Source organism: Stegostoma tigrinum, chromosome 1 (assembly GCF_030684315.1).
Source record: "Stegostoma tigrinum isolate sSteTig4 chromosome 1, sSteTig4.hap1, whole genome shotgun sequence".
NCBI lineage: Eukaryota > Metazoa > Chordata > Chondrichthyes > Orectolobiformes > Stegostomatidae > Stegostoma > Stegostoma tigrinum.
Genome location: NC_081354.1, coordinates 184634904 through 184652678, shown reverse-complemented (window position 1 = coordinate 184652678; position 17775 = coordinate 184634904). Strand labels below are relative to the sequence as shown.

The 17775-nt window shown below is 43.1% G+C and overlaps 1 protein-coding gene across 3 annotated transcripts in view; it reads left to right on the top strand.

Moving 5' to 3' along the window:
- dok1b (docking protein 1b) overlaps positions 1 to 17775 on the top strand; it is a 68905-nt gene that overhangs the window by 35335 nt on the left and 15795 nt on the right. For all 3 annotated transcript variants that reach the window (XM_048539388.2, XM_059650548.1, XM_048539396.2), the window contains exon 2: positions 15010 to 15312. In XM_048539388.2, coding sequence (XP_048395345.1) covers positions 15010 to 15312 — 303 coding nt within the window. The remainder of the gene's footprint in view (positions 1 to 15009; positions 15313 to 17775) is intronic.

Sequence of the window (17775 nt, the reverse complement as noted above, 5' to 3'; positions counted from 1 at the left end):
CAATTCTATAAAATTGAGATGCGTAGATGGAGTTAACAGTCAGAATCTTTTTCCCAGAGTTGAAGTGTCTAAAACTAGGGGACACACATTTTAAGGTGGGGGGGGAGTTCAAAGGAAATGTGAGGGGCAGGTGTTTTTTTTTAAAGAGTGTTACAAGTCTGGAACATGCTGTCAGAAGTGATCATGGAGGCAGATGTGATAGAGGCATTTCAGGGGCTTTTAGATAAGCACGTGAGTATGCAAGGAATGGGGGCATATCAACCAAGGGCAAGCAGAAGAGATTGTTTTAATTTGCCATCGTGTTTGGCACAACATCGTGGGCTGAAGGGCCTGTTCCTGCGCTGTTCTGTCTTCCATGTGATCTCGCTGTAATCTAGGAATTTGAATGAACTGGAGGGTGTAGATGCTGAGACTGTGTTTGCCTCTAGCTGAAGAGTGGAGAGAGAATCTCCTAATAACAGGCAGCTATTGAGTATGTTCAAGACTGATCTTGACCCAATATCTACGTATTTAAAAATATCAAGGGTTAATAAAGATGGTGCAGGAAAATGGTATTGAGGTAGAACAGCAGCCATGATCTCATTGAATGGTAAGCTTAAAGGGATAAATAGTCTCCTAATCTTTAACCATGAGAACCCTGTCCTTTCGTTCCAATTTCTTGTATTTTTACTCATCACTCTCATTGCTCCGTAATAGCCATGTTTTCAGACTGTGTGAAATTCCCACCCTAAATCCTAACCCCGCTTCCCTTTAAACTCACTCCTTTGGCCAAACTTTGAGACATCATCTGACTTGTTTTTTCCTTCCAATGTCTAATTTTCTCAGTGCCTCTGCAAAATGATTTTCTATCTTAGTCCCCAGATAACTGAGCTGTTTTTGTTGGTGATGATTCTTATCCACTGACAAAGAAGAAAATTATTAGATGAAGTGGGAGTTTTGGGGGGAAAAATGGTTCTAATCCTCAGTTATTACGGAGGAGGAGAGATCAAGATTGACAGGAATCTTTCACAGACAATCCAATTTTCCTCCTCTTAGGAAACAAAAATCCTTTTGAGTCTGGTTAAATTTCACAATCACAACATGAAAAGAATTATAGCTCAGACTGATAATGAGCTACATTGAGAAACTTTAAAGCTACAACCTCAGTTTGATTTGAACTTTCTTTTCGCCACTTGTTCATCTGCTTTTTCTTCTGCCTGGCATTTGAAAAGCCAAGGACATGTGCCTGGTCAACAAAATGCGAGGCTGGATGAACACAGCAGGCCAAGCACCACCTCAGGAGCACAAAAGCTGACGTTTCGGGCCTAGACCCTTCATCTTGAAGGGTCTAGGCCCGAAACGTCAGCTTTTGTGCTCCTGAGGTGCTGTTTGGCCTGCTGTGTTCATCCAGCCTCGCATTTTGTTGACTTGGATTCTCCAGCATCTGCGGTTTCCATTGTCTGACGTGTGCCTGGTGATTTGTTAAACAGGTGAAGAAATTCAAGCAGTTGAATATGTATCAGAGATAATAGGAACTGCAGATGCTGGAGAATCCGAGATAACACAGTGTGGTCTAGGCCCGCAATGTCAGCTTTTGTGCTCCTGAGATGCTGCTTGGCCTACTATGTTCATCCAGCTCCACACTTTTTGTTAACAAGCTGTTGGATAGTTTTTCTTTATAGCCTCACTCACAGGATGAGGATGTTGCTGGTCAGGCCAGCATTTATTACCCATTCCTAATTGCTCAGAGTTTTGTTTAGTGTCAGCTTCATTGCTGTGGACTCACATGTAGTCCAGACTAGGTAAGGATGGCAGTTTCCTTTCCTAAAGGGCATTAGTGAACCAAATGGGTTTATCCAACAGTCAGCATTGCTCAACCTAATTCAACTCACAATTTCAGAGATTCTTCAATTAAAATTCTGCCATCTGCCATGGTGGGATTTGAACCCTACCCCAGAAAATTACAAGGGTCACTCAATTAATAATTTATCAATAATGCCACTAGGCCATCACCTCCCCTGTACAAACATGCAAGTGTCTGCAGTGTCCAACTCCTCTCATCAGAAAGATGACCTTCCTACTTCAACTCCATTTTTCCATCTGCCTCGATTTCACTTGATTCCCAAATAGAATGAAAGTCTGATACAAAATGCATTAGAGTGTCATTATCCTGCAGGTGGTTTGGAGCATTTGAAAAGGGGATGTGACTCATTGCACAAGAATGCCAATGATGTGTTCTGTACAGTCTTGTTTGTAGACTTCTCCCATTGGCGCCGCACTGAATTTAGATTTTGGAGCTGCGAAGTGGTTCTTTCCTTGCTATTAATGCTTACTGTGTCGAAGGATCCTAATCGTTGCCCATCTGTGCATCATCACCAGCCAGTTCTTTTCTGTGTAGACATTCGAGAGCTCCCACGGTTAATTGTAGGAAAATCGCATTGATTTTTATTTTGCAGTTTTATTTTCCCACGTGTTAGCACTAGATTGGCTCTATAGTGTTCCTCTGTACTGTTTGATGCACTGATCTGTAGAGTTGAAACAGTTTATGGGATCTTGCAGTGTGGAAGTTGCCTGCCACGCTTTGTAACTTGAGCATTTTAGGATGCCTCGAGATTATGAAAGACGATGGTAGGAACTGCTGATGCTGGAGAATCTGAGATAACAAGGCGTAGAGCTGGATGAACACAGCAAGCCAAGCAGCATCAGAGGAGCAGGAAGGCTGACATTTCTGGTCCAGACCCTTCTTCAGAAATGGGGGAGGGGAAGGGGGTTCTGAAATAAATAGGGAAAGAGGGGAAGGCAGATAGGAGACAGGTGGAGAGGAGACAGACCAGTTAAAGAAGTGGGGATGGAGCCAGTAAAGGGCAGTGTAGGTGAGGAGGTAGGGAGCGGATGAGTCAGTCCAGGGAGGATGGATAGGTCAAGGAGGTGAAATGAGGCTGGAGGGTAGGAGATGGGGATGGGACTTGAGGTGGGGAGAATGGATAGGTGGGAGAAAGGGCTGGTTGGGGAGGTGGGGACGAGCTGGGCTGGTTTTTGGGATGTGGTCGGGGAGGGGAGATTTTGAAGCTGACGCCACTACCAAAGACGTTTTTCCCTCCCCACCCTTTATCTGCTTTCTGGAGGGACCACTCGTTCTGGGACTCCCTTGTCTGCTCCACCCATTTCCCCCCCCCCCCCCCCCCACTCCCCCCAAACACCGCCATCCAAGCAAGGAACCAAAAAAAACCTTCCACATCAGACAGATGTTCACTTGCACATCCGCTAATGTGGCCCATTGTATCCGCTGCTTACGATGTGGTCTCCTCTACGCCGGTGAGACCAAAGCGGCGGCTTGGGGACCGCTTTGAGGAACGCCTCCGCTCAGTTCACAACAAACTACTGCACCTCCCAGTCGTGAACCATTTCCACTCCCCCTCCCACTCCTCAGACGACATGTCCATCATGGGCCTCCTGCAGTGCCACAATGATGCAACCTGAAGGTTGCGGAACAGTACTTGATTTTACTTGGGATCCCTGCAGCCCAATGGTATCCATGTGGACTTTACAAGCTTCAAAATCTCCTCTCCCTTGACCGCATCCCAAAACCAGCCCATCTTGTCCCCACTTTCCCTAACCTGTCTGTCCTTCCACCTATCCACTCCCCCATCTCCTATCTACCAGCATCATCCCATCTCCTTGATCTGTTTGTCCGTCCTCCCTGGACTGACCTATCCCCTACCTACCTCCCCACCTATACTCACCTTTACTGGCTCCATCCTCGCCTCTTTGACCTGTCTGTCTCCTCTCCACCTACCTTCTCTTCTATCCATCTTCTATCCGCCTCCCCCTCTCCCTATTTAGTTCAGAACCTCCTTCCCCTTCCCCATTTCTGAAGAAACAAAGAAACCTACAGCACAGGAACAGGCCCTTCGGCCCTCCAAGCCTGCGCCGATCAAGATCCTCTGTCTAACCCTGTCATCTATTTTCTAACGGTCTGTGCCCATTTGCTCCCCGCCCATCCATGTACCTGTCCAAATATATCTTAAAAGACGCTAACGTGTCTGTGTCTACCACCTCCGCTGGCAACGCGTTCCAGGCGCCCACCACCCTCTGTGTGAAGAACTTTCCACGGGTCTAGACCTGAAACATCAGCCTTCCTGCTCCTATGCTGCTTGGCCTGCTGTGTTCATCCAGCTGTACACCTTGTTATCTTATGAAAGAGGAGTTGTTTTACTCTAATTTGCTTACTGACCAATCGAGTTCCTCTTGCTCATTTACTGACAGACCCTGACCTACACTGTTTCTCCTGGCCCGTTCCAATTGATCTAAGTGATTGATCAGAGTGACTTATTGGGCCTTTTGGAGTCTATTAAGTTGGTGTGCGGCAGGACCAAGGCAGATTGAGTGAAGAAGACAGGATTTTTTAACTCTCATTACTGTTTAGCATTCAGTTTTCTTTCTGCAGATGCTGTCAGAGCTGCTGAATCTTCCCAGTATATTTTTTTTGTTTCAGATATCATAGAATCCCTACAATGTGGAAACATGGCCCTTTGGCCCAACAGGTCTACACTGATTCGCTGAGCATCCCGCCCAGACCCATCCCCCCTGTAACCCACCTAATCTACACATCCCTGAACCCTACGGGCAATTTAGCATGGCCAGTCCACCTAGCCTGCACATCTTTGGACTGTGGGAGGAAACTGGAGGACCTGGAGGAAACTCATGCAGACATGGCGGGGGTGGGTGGGAGAAATGTGCAAACCCCACGTTAAGTCACCCGAGGGTGGAATCGAATCTGGGTTCCTGGCGCTGAGAGGAGCAGTGCTAACCACTGAGTCATTGTGCTCAGCATCTGCAGCTCTTTGTTTTATTTTACTATTTAGCATGGTTTGTGTGTTTTGTAGCCCTAAGTCCCTTTGTGTTTGTGGCTCGAAGATCCATTTTCCAAGGACTATGTTGCCACCATGTTCTTGCTACTGAAATGTACAAGTCATACTCATTACCTACATTGAAATGAATGTGCCGTTTCGGCACCCAACATGGTTTATTTATTTCACCTTTTTATTTGCATCTTGCTCAGTATCAACAAGCTATTGTCACAGGAGTCCCTCCGTGTAGTACTGTAATGATACTCCCAAGATGTTGCTGGTGGGAAATTCAGTAATGGTGATTGTTAGATTTGTTTTTGTTGGAGATGGTCATTGCCTAGCACTTGTGTAATGCAAATGTTAATCGTCAGCCCAAGCCTGGATATTGTACAGCTTTTCCTGTATTGAACATGGACTTCTGCAATATCTAGGGAGTCATGATTCATTCCGAATGTTGTCCAATCATTAGTGAACGTCTGACCTCAGGATAGAGAGAAGATCATGGCATATTCTTGTCAGGCAATGACCATTTCCAACAAGAGGTTCTAGCCATTATTTCCTGAGGCTTTACCATAGCTAAATCGCCCTGGGAACTACCAGTGACCAGAAAGTGAACTAGCCACACAAATCCTGTGGCTACAAAAGCAAATCAGAAGCTATGAATCCTGCAGCAAACAATTCATCACCTGTCTCTGCAGTATCTGTCCACCATCTACAAGGCACTAGTTGAGAGCGTGATGCCAAGATTGCGCCACTTCAATGAGTGCAGATTCAGCACTCAAGAAGCTTGATAATATCTGGGCCGAAGTTCACTTGGGACTATGTTAAACTTACACTTACCCCATCGCCACTACATAAGAGATAATCTGCAACATGAACTTAAACAACCTTCCAAATCTCCTTCGACAGATCCTTCTAAATCCCCTTTGGCAGAACCTTCCAAACAAGTGGCTTCTATGCTTGAAGTATAAGGTCAACTGATGTATGTCAACCCAGCCATTTGTAAACTTCCCTTCAAAATAAACACCATCTTAAGTTGAAACTGTATTGCTGTTCCTTCATTGGTATTAGATCACTACCTTAGAACTCGTGTCCTAAAAGCAGCACACCGGATGGACTGCACTAGTTCCAGAGGACACATTGGTTTTTAGTGGATGGGCACAAATGCTGACTTTGCCAGTGATGCATCTCGTGAAAGAGCATCGTCCACTCCCTGCCAGTTTGATACAATCTGCAATTTTGGTTATGTTACTTCTGACCTCTGGCTTCGAGTCATCAATTATAAATAGTGAATGACAGCATCCCAGATGTCTATTACTCATTTTCTAAATTGATTAATCAAAATGCAATTTAGTCCTGTTTAGGTTCTTAATCAACCACATGACGATACTTTGCGAAGAGTTTTAGTTTCTCCCTTATCTGCTCCATAGGTAAAACTTTTGAGGTTTTGACCATAATGCGTACACTTGGTAGAATGATTTAAAGTGTGATGAAGAAATAGTCTTGTGATCTGTTGCTTCAGCCTGAAGGTTCAACTTCCTTCTTGCTGTAATGTATCATTTCTAAAAGTTTGAATTTGTTTCAGTGTGTATATGTAAAAGGGTCGTCTGTTAGAACGGACTCTCTGTGCAAGAGGTTAGATGAAGCTGGACTTTCACCGTTAGATGGAACATAGCACAAACTCGATTTGCCAATTTATCTTATTCTCAGGAATGTACACCACTGTTGACTCTCTTTACCGGAGGATACAATTTCAGAAATAACTGTGTAAATCAGGAATTGAAAGTGAGGGATGAACTCAAGAAAATTACTATTGCTAGAGAAGCAGTACTGAGTAAATTGTTGGAGTTGAGTCGACAAGTCACCATATCCTGAGTTCGTCTTTAGGTCTTAAAAGAAAATGACCAATGGGATGAACAATTATTGGGGAGATGTAGGAATGTAGAGTTGAGGTTAAAATCAGATCAGCCATGGCCTTATTGAATGGCAGAGCAGGTTCGAAGGATCGAATAAACAGTTGTTCCTTGTTCATATATTTATGGTGAGGCTGATGCTTGGGAGAGTGTGCTCACTTTTTTTTATTGTTACAGACCACATGGTAGCGCTGATTCAGACTCCTATGATATTCACGAAGTGATGTCATCGATAAGAGTCATCTACGACTCCTAAGTAAGGCTGGAGTGTCGCCAATAATAACTCAATGCACTGGTTCTATGGGTTTCCTACCTCAGTCCAAAGATGTGCAGGTTAGGTGGATTGGCCGTGTGAAATTGCCCATAGTGTTCATGGTGTGTGGGTGATAGGGGAATGGGTCTGGGTGGGATGCTTCAAAGGGCGGTGTGGACTTGTGGGGCCGAAAGGCCTGTTTCCACACTGTAGGGAATCTAATCTAATCTTAAAAAAAAAAACCTTCCGATCTTTTGTGCATGCTTCCTCTAATCCAGTTAAATATTTGTACACGTACACTCACTCAACAAACATCATCCACCACTTCAAAGCCAAGCAAATTAAAGCAGTCAATTTAAAAAGTGAGAATTCTCTGCTTTTAGTTTGAATATTTTACCAAACAAGCCAACAAATGTAAATTACACATGTACACCAGAGTTGAGGATCATCAGGTCTGTCATAACCCCGTTAAATAGTAGAGCAGAACTCAATGGGCGGAATGGTTTATTTCTGCTCCTTTGTCTTATTGTCACCAGGTTATAGTCCAACAGGTTTATTTGAAATCTCAAGCTTTGGGAGTGCTGCTTCTTCGTCAGGTGAAGTCAACCTGTCCTATTGGCCTTGTGGAAGGTAGCAGTTTTGTAACAATAATCCAGAGAACATCAATTCAAAGACTGTCATAGCAGTCTACAAATTGAATTCAACCTTTGTTTTTAAACTGATGTAAATCTAGAAAGCTGGAAGTCAAAAGTGACTAAGAAGTTATTGAATTCTAGCAAAATCCAGCTGATTCACTGATATCCTTGTGAAGTCAGCAGATGTGCTTCCTTAAATCTAGTCTATTTGTAACTCCAGTTTGAAAACCGTGTGACCTCTTAAACACACTAAAATGGAAACCAAAGCAGAAAGTTTTAGAGAAACTCAGTAGGTCCGGTAGCAACAATGCAGAGAAAGCACAGTTCTTGAATCTTGGTTTCATTTTAGTGTGTAAAATAGAAGTTCATCTCTCCGTTCCTTGGAGAACAATGACCTTGTCCGCAGTGCTGACTTGTCAAGAATGATTAAGTAAAAAATTACACCCTGTAAGGTCAAGTGCCCAAGGATAATATCTGTGGTTCATTGTTCGATTTGTGATTCACAAGAACAAATACAGTCTGAAATTCCCTCCCAAAACTGCATTACCTCTCCTTCCATAAACTCCCTCTTTAACGCCTACCGCTTTCGCTTGTAGAAGAGAAGTGAGTCTTTTTTTTAAAAGTAATAAATATTATTAAAAGGAATGGCAGGCCAGCACTATCCCCTGGATCGCAAGCCCTATTTCATGTGGATATTTTCCTGCGTCCTGGATAACTACAATTGCAGGAAGTGTCAGCTGCAGCAGCTAGAGTTCTGGGTTTTGGGCATTGTGCAGAATTTGGTATTACTGTAGCAAATCCACATGGATGAAAATTTATGGATAACACTTTTGAAAGTGTGGTCACACCACAAGTTAAGAACGTGCAGGGTGAGACCAAATGGGTGAGCCCTAAGCAGTCATGAAGAAATCAGGATATAATGTAGGCGGCCTTTTGAGTACATCTCACTTGCCAAACAGTATTCAATTCCAAATACTGATAGAAATGATGATTTACGTGGGGAGTGCAGCCATAGCCAAGTCCGTGCCACAGCTATACAGGAGGCATTTTTAAAAAAGAGACTGGAGGAGTAGGGGAAATTTCATAGGAGATTAGGGGGAACTGACAGTCCTTTTGGCAGCAAGGTGACTCAGTGGTTAGCCACCCAGCACCAGGGACCTGGGTTCACTTCCTCCCTTGGGTGACTGTGTGGAGTTTGCATGTTCTCCCCATGTTTGCGTGGGTTTCCTCCCTTAGTCCAAAGATGTGCAGTTTAGGTGGATTGCCCATGTTGAATCTTCTGTTGTGCCTAGGATGTGCAGGCTAGGTTGATGAGCTATGGAAAATGCAAGGTTCAGGGATAGCGTTATGTAGGATGCCCTTGGAGGGGCACTATAGACCTCGTGGGCTGAATGGCCTCCTTCTGCACTGTAGGGATTCTCTGATTCTATTTCTATGGTCAATGATGTGAATCCAAGATGGTATGTTGCCTCCCTGGTGCCAGGATTAAAATTGTCACTAACTTCAAAACCACTTTGGAGATGGAGGGTGAACTGGTATTGGTCATGGTCCTCTTCGATGCTAACAGATGGTAAAAGAGGGATGCTGTACTACAGGATGAATCGAAGCATCTTGAAGATCAGCAGTAAGATCATCTTGAAGATCAGTAAGCTGGACCACAAAAGTAGCCATCTCCAGTTTACATTTATAACCGCACGAGTGCAGATCTGGGAGGACACACTTAGAGCAGTTTTGCCTTGACAGATGGTGGCGGCAGGAGGACCTTCAGATTCTTGGGATATTGGGATCAGCTATATACCTGTAAATGCCTAGATGGTTGCATATAAACAACTGGGACCAAATTCCTTGTGGGGTGATTTGCTATTACTATCGAGGAGGGTTTAACCTCACTTGGTAGCTTTGGGAACTATGGGGTATTACGAGGAAGGGATACCAAGGTTTAGAGACTATTGTGAGAGAAAGACAGTTCTTTGGAAAGAAATGGTGGCGTATTAGGTGGGCTGAGCATAAGAGGGTAAGCAATAGTCAGATTTCATAGAATCTCTAACAGTGTGGAAACAGGCTAGTCAGCCCAACAAGTTCACAGTGACCCTCCAAAGAGCATCCCACCCAGACTCATCTCCAAACCTCTACCGTTTCCCTGTAACCCTTCACTTCTAATGGCTAATCCACCTAACTCGCACATCCTTGAAAACTACGTACAATTTAGCATGGCCAGTCCACCTAGCTTGCACATCTTTGGGCTATGGAAGGAAACTAGAGCACCCCAAGGAAACCCACACAGACACAGGGGGAATGGACAAACTCTTCGAAGACCCGAGGGTAGAATAAAACCCGGATCCCTGGTGCTGTGAGGCAGAAGTACTAACCATTGAGCCACCAATGTGTCCAGCTGTAAATTTTTCACTATCAATCGTCTCAATTTATGGTTACAGTTCTTGTTTGAGTTTTCAATAATCCATTATCCATAAAGGAAAAAGTGCAGGGCTGTGGGGAAAACTCAGGAAAGCTGCACTAAAATTTTACTTTCAGTGGCAAACGGACACTCAATGGACCACAATGCCTGCTCCGCTGCAATCGTTCCAATAGGACTGCATTCTACGATTCTAAGTTTCAGCCGTTTGACTGATAGTGTGGCTGTATGTTAACTTTTGTTTGATTGCAGTCTTGAGAAGAGCTTTGGGTGAACTAAAGGTTCAATACAAATGAACATTGCTGTTACAGTGTAGGAATGAGGATAGGTCAAAAAGTCCTTAGAACCTGCTCCACCATTCAGTAAGCCCATGCGAGATGTCTCACTTCAACTCCATTTTCCTGTCTCAACCTCAATTCTTTTACATTCCAAAATTTCATTCCTCTCTGGCATGGATATGTTCAATAACATGGATCATAACCCTTTTCAAAAATTTCAAGATTTCAAAAATACACAAGCTTCTCAGTAAATACATTTTGCCTCAATTCTGTCCTAAATGTCCAACCTATTATATCCTGTATTTTCAGGCTGTCTGGCTGTAAATCTTTCACTATCGTCCCTCTCAATTTATACATGTCAATGAGTTCACCTCAAATTCTTCTAATTTTGGAATAAAAATCCATTCTACTCCATTTATCCCCGCAGGACATCCAATCACAGAAATCTGTTAAGGGAACCTTCATTTACGCTCCCTGTCTAAAGCAAGTACATCTTTTGACAAAAATATCAATGCAGTACTCCAGGGCTAGTCTTGCCAAAATTCTACAGACAGCCATACTTACATATGCTAACCTTCTTGCCTTTAAAGGCTAACCTATCATTTGCTTTCTTAATTGTTCACTATACCTTCGTGCTTGGATTTTGTAGTTTATGTCCAAGAACATCCAAATACCAATGTTTATCAGTTTCTCTCAATTTTGCTTTTTCTATTGTTCTGATCAATGTGGATAATTTTGCTTTTCCCAGCATTACACTCCGTTCCCAGCCTGTTCACTTCACTTTGTTTATATCCCTTTGCATGTTATTTATAATTCACTTTGTTCTACAGTAATGTGTGCACAATAACTTGCACACTGAGCCCTTTCATTTATCATATTCATAATTAGCTTTTACTGTTTTGGGCAGTGCCTCAATAGAACCGTGCAAAAGATTTAATGTATGTATCATAACTACTTGACCTTGTGTGCTGAAGTCGACCATGGTTCTATTTATTTAGTACTTTTTAGTACTTACTCCCAGAGTATCATCAAATAAATTTGACATTGAATCATGCAAAGAGAGATTGGAACAGAGATTAGTTTAAATCAGAGTTTTAGGAAGGGAATTTGAAAGCTTGGCAGTTGAAGAGAGGATTAATTTTAACATGCACAATCCTCAAGAACCCAGAACAGGAGGGGAGCCGAGGTCCAGAAGGATTTATAAGGCTTGAGGTTACAAAGATAATGCAAGATGAAGGAACAAGGATGAGCATCTCATGATTGACGAATTGTCAGTTCAGGGGTCCCCAAAACTTAGTAAGTGTAGTGGTGATAGGTGAATAGATGCAAGTTAGGATCTGGCAGCAGAATTTGGGATTGACTCAAGTTAAGGGGAGGCGATGGTCTAGTGGTATTATTGTTGTTAATCCAGAGATCCACACAATGCTTTGGAGACCCGGGTTTGAATCCTGCCATGGCAGAATTTTAGATAACAACAAGGTATAGAGCTAGATGAACACAGCAGGCCAAGCAGCATCAGAGGAACAGAAAGGCTGACATTTCGGGCCTAGGCCCTCCCTTCAGAATTCCTTTTTCTATTTGTTTGTGGGATGTGGGCATTGCTGGCTGGCCAATAGTTATTACAAAATACCACGCAAGGACTGAGAGAAACATTACGTAGACCAAAATGGAAACTGACAATAAGGATGCATGTTCCTGATTTACAGCATCTATAGTTCTTTCGGTTTTTATCAAGGATACATGAGCACCAATTAACCACCAAGAGACGTGACCAATTCTCACTGGTCTTGATACTCACGAACGAAAAGGACACAGCCAACTGGGACAACACATCTATAATCGCACAAGCCAAACAGAGACATGCCAGGGAATTCCTGGAGGCCTGGCATTCCAACCAGAACTTCATCAACAAACATGAGGATGTCATATCCTGGCATTTGTGTGCCGCGAATGTCACCTTACCACTTGTCAGCCCAAGCCCGGATATTGTCCGGATCTTGTTGCATGTGAACATGGACTGCTTCAGTATCTGTGAAGTTGCAAATGGTGCTTAACATTGTTTATCATTGGTGAACATCCCCAGTTTTGACTTTGATGAAGGGAAGGTCATTGATGAAGCAGCTGAAGATAGTTGGGCCCAGGACACTAACCTGAGGAACACCTGCAGAGATGTCCTGGAGCTGAGATGATGGAATTTGAATTCAATAACAATCTGGAATGAAGAGTCTAATTATGATCATGAAACTATTGGTTGTCAGAAAAAGCCCATCTGGTTCACTAATGTCCTTTTTAGGGAAGGCACTTGCCATCCTAACCTGGTCTGGCCTACATGTGACTCCAGGCCTGGTCTGTGATGCCTTCGTAATATGCATAAAAGAAAAGTTTGTGCAAGTTTAGAGATTAACCATTGCAGCAAAGCTGAGGTGTGTGTGTGTGTGTGTGTGTGTCTATATACACGGCCGCTGTTATAGATGTAGATAATACTAGTATGAAACTAATAGAAGTTCTTCAGTGTCAAATTTATTTTTAATCTGTTTCTTTTTATTCATTTATGGAATGTGGGCATTTGAGAAGACATGTCAATATGACATCAAGATTGAAAATTATCATGTTGAATCTCATACAGCTGTCAGGAAGATCAGTTGGCTTGATGGATCAAGGGAGGAACTTGTGGCAGAGACTGAAAGCAATAGTTTTCTGTCTTCACAAAGTTTAGTTCAATTCAGTGGGCGAAGTAGCTGAGCAAGTGTCTTGGCTAGATACTGCAGTCAAAGTAATTCAATTTCCTCATCTGTGTAACCTTTCCAAAAGTTTAAATTGATTAATGTCTGTCTTTTGTAAGAAGCTGGTTGCTCGAACTGATTTCATTTGAGTGGGTGTTTAGAAAAGCCTGACCTTTTTACCTTTCTGTATACATTGAAACCTGCACTGATCCCTTTTGGGTATCTTCTGTCTTTTCAGGAAGTGGTGAGGAATATAAACAAATGTCTAAAATTTATAAACTTCTATAAAGTCACCCTTCAATCTCCTATGCTCCAGTTTTAAGAAAACGTCTCAGCCTATTTTTATAACTCAAACGTGCCTTTCCTGGCAACATCCTGATAAATTTTTCTGAATCCTCTCCAGTTTAATAGACCGGGCAGCATGGTGGCTCAGTGGTTAGCACTGCAGCCACACAGCGCCAGGGACCTGGGTTCGAGCCCAGTCTTGGGCGACTGTCTGTGTGGAGTTTGCACATTCTCCCTGTGCCTGCATGGGCTTCCTCCAGGTGCTCCGGTTTCCTCCCACAGTCCAAAGATGTGCAGGCCAGGTGGATTGGCCATGCTAAATTGCCTGTAGTGTTCAGGGGTGTGTGGATTACAGATGTATGGGTCTGGGTGGGATGCTTCAAGGGGCGGTGTGGACTTGTTGGGCCGAATGGCCTCTTTCCACACTGTAGGGAATCTAATCTAGTCTAATAAAGTGCTTCCTATAACAGGGTGACTAGCACTGCACACCATACTCCAGAAGAGGTCTCATCAATGTCCTGTAAAACCTCAACATGACATTCCCAACTCCAATACGCAAATGGTCTGAGCAATGAAAGCAAGCACTCTAAATGCTTTCTTAACCACCCAAAGGTAGAATTAGATATCTTGCCCCCTAGGTCTCTCTGTTCTAAAACACTACCCATTATTTGTATAAGTGCTGCCTTTGTTTGTTTTACCAAAATGCAATACCTCACATTTATCTGCCACTCTTCAGCTCATTGACCTACAAGAAAAAATGTGATTGCATGATATTCTGGCTTTGTAGACATAAATATTGGCCAGGAGATTGGGAACAATTTCCGAATGATATGGGATCCTTTATTTATACTTGAAGTCATAGGAGATGTGTATTTAATATTGGTGCTAAATGATACTGTCTCCAACAATGTGACATTCTTTCTTAATGCTATGCTGGGATAGGTGCCTGCCCCTTTTTTTTTGTTAATTGGTTCAGAGAAGTGGGCTTCACTGGCAAGGCAAGAATTTACTCTCCATCCCTAATTTCCTGTCTGCCTGAATCACTGCAGACTGTGGGGTACACTTAGTCTTTGCTTAATATTGTAGCTGAGCGTGTGAGAAGTACAATTTGAAATTAAGCAAGTTGAGCAGATCTGATTTTCCCATTATAAACAATGTAAAATACCCCAATTGCATGTGGTGTTTTGAATGCCACAAAGGACTGTGGACTCTGTCTGTGAATATGTTTAAGTAGTTATTGTCAAAATATGCTCCTTTTCTGCACAATGTCACCAGGACTGGAGGGTTTGAGTTATAAGGAGAGACTGATTAGCTGGGGCTTTTTTTCCCCCTGGAGTGTAGGAGACTGAGGCATTACTTTGTAGAAGTTTTATAAAATTGTGAGGGGCACAGACAGGGCAGATAGCCAACATCTTTTTCCTACGGTAGGGGACTCCAAAACTAGAGGGCATAGGTTTAAGGTGGGAGGGGCAAGATTTAAAAGGGACGTGAGGGCCAGCTTTTCCAAGGGAGATGCGCACGTGGAATGAATTGCTGGAAGAAATGGTATTGGGGGATACAATTACTAAGACATTTGGACAGATAAATGGCCCATCTAGCTGCAGCAGGTGTTGTTTTTAATGGGTCTCATTGTCTTTCACAGTCCCTTATGTTCTTGCACTGTGTTCGTTTGTTTTTCAGAAATACTGGAAGAAGAACTGGTTTGTTTTGTATCCGGCCAGCCAGAATGGAATCTCCCGGTTGGAATTCTATGACAGCAAGGATGGGGCCAACTTGTCAGAGAAGCAGGCCACCAAAAAAATGGACAAAAAGATTATCCGGCTGTCTGACTGCATACGCATTTCTCACATACCAAGTGAAGTGTGTCCGAAAGAGTCCATGTCTGCTTTCACTGTTGAAACAGCAGAGAAATTGTACACCTTTGCTGCAGAAAAACAGACAAGTGCAGAATGGGTTGAGAAACTGTGTGAAACTGCATTTCCAGTGAGTCCAATGAATGTAAATTGTATTGGAGAGGGTGCAGAGGAGAATCACTAGATTGATACAGCGCTAAAGAAACCATTTATTTCCTTGTACCTTTCTTGGCTCTGTGGTGTAGCTAACCGAATAATCACACTTCCTCACTTTCCTGATTGTACTGAAATTTTGCTTTACTCCAACTATTTATTCAATTCACTTTCCAATCTTACCATTTGAGATTACTTCCACCAGCCTTTCTGAAAGGGCATTCCAGATCATAACTTTTAATTCCTGTTGTGATTCCAGTTTTTTGATCAATGTATATTCACTGGTTCCAGATGTTTCTGACATTGGAATTATTTTCTCCTTATTTGCTCTAATCAAAACAATTCATGATATTTGAGTATCTCTTAAACCTCGTCCTAGTGTTTTTCTTTTACTTGGTCTTGGGACATGGGTGTCACAGGTTAGGCCAACATTTGTTGCTCATTGCTAATTGCCCAGAGGATAGTTAAAAATCAACCAAATTGCTGAGGGTCTGGAGTCATGTGTAGACCAGACCAGGTAAGAATGGCAGATTTCCTTTCCTAAAGGACTTTAGTAAGCCAGGTGATGTTAATAGTAGTGTGGTAGCCATTAGGCTAGATTTTACTTCGATAAACACTACAAGGAAAACAACTTGTACTTCTGGTCACAGTATTGCCTATTTCTCCCACACAGGAGTGCTGATCCAGCAAGAACTATCTCATCCAGGAAGGGAAAAGGGAATTTTTTTTTGCCTTCCACACGTGGCAAGCTTCTGGCCAGACATATGTCCTAGAACTGGAAGCTATAACGATGTTTTGATGTAATTAAGATGGAAAACTCTGACTGGGCAGAGGGATATAGTTATCTTTTTTATTTATTCTCCAGGATGTGGGCAGTGTCATTATTTATTGTCCATCCCTGTTTGCCTTGAAAAGGTGGTGGTTGGGGGCTGCTTTCTTGTCGCTACTGACAGCCAAATGGAACGTCTGGTTTGATTAGTCAAGCCACTGGCTACAAGGGCAAGGAGGTTATGATGGAGTTATATACAAAGTTAATTAACTCACGGATAGGGTGCAGTTCTGAATACCATACTGTGGGAAGGATGTGATTGCGCTATACAGAGAGCAGAAGAGATTCACCAGGATTTTGGTTGGGCTAGAGAGATTCAGCTATGAAGAGAGACTAGATAAGCTGGTATTGTTTTCCTTCGAACATAGAAGCTTGAGGGGGGACGGAATCTGTTTGGCATGCACAGAGTTGTGAGGGCCATAAGCAAAATGGATAAGGAGAAATGTTTCCCTTTAGTGGATGGGGGAATGATCAAGGGTACAGTTTTTTTTTAAGGTAAGGAGCAGCAGGTTCAGAGATGATTTAGGGGAAATATTTTTCCAGAGCATATTGGGTACCTGGAACTCATTGCTTTAAAAGAGTAGTAAAGACAGGAACTCTCAACATTATTTAGATGAGCACTTGAAGCAATGCTACAGGCCAATTGCTGAAAATGGAATTGGAATAGATCGACGTTTGACTGCCGACATGAAGGGCCTAAGGGCCTCTTTCTGTGCTGGAAAAACTGTGACTTTATTGTCCACCACTCCACTTCAGAAACAGTTACAAGTCAAGGTGAGGGCCCGTGGTGTTCGATGTGAGCTACTGGTTTGGATTGAGGATTGGCTGTCTGACAGAAGGCAGAGAGTTGGGATAAAAGGCTCTTTTTCGGAATGGCAACCGGTGACGAGTGGTGGCCCACAGGGTTCAGTGTTGGGGCCACAGCTGCTCACCTTATATTAATGATCTGGATGCAGGGACTGGGGGCATTCTGGTGAAGTTTGCCGATGATACAAAGATAGGTGGACAGGCAGGTAGTACTGAGGAGTTGGGGAAGCTGCAGAAAGATTTAGATAGTTTAGGAGCGTGGTCCAGGAAATGGCTGGTGAAATTCAATGTGAGTAAATGTGAGGTTTTGCACTTTGGAGAAAAGAATACAGGCATGGACTATCTTCCAGATGGTGAGAAAAGTCGCAAAGCAGAAGTACAAAGGGATCTGGGAGTGTTGGTCCAGGATTCTCTAAAAGTTAACTTGCAGGTAGAATCTGTGATTTAAGAAAGTGAATTCTCAAGATGGTTGGAATATAAAAGCAGCAATGTGCTTCTGAGGTTTTATAAAGCTCTAGTTAGGCCCCATTTAGAATACTGTGTCCAATTTTGGGCCCCACACCTCAGGAAGGACGTACTAGCCCTGGAGCGTGTCCAGTGGAGATTCACACGGATGATCCCTGGAATGGTAGGTTTAACGTATGATGAATGGCTAAGGATCCTGGGATTGTATTCATTAGAGTTTAGAAGGTTGAGGGGAGATCGGATAGAAACTTACAAGATAATGTATGGCTTAGAAGGGGTGGACGCTAGGAAATTGTTTCCGTTAGGCGGAGAGACTAGGACCCATGGGCACAGCCTTAG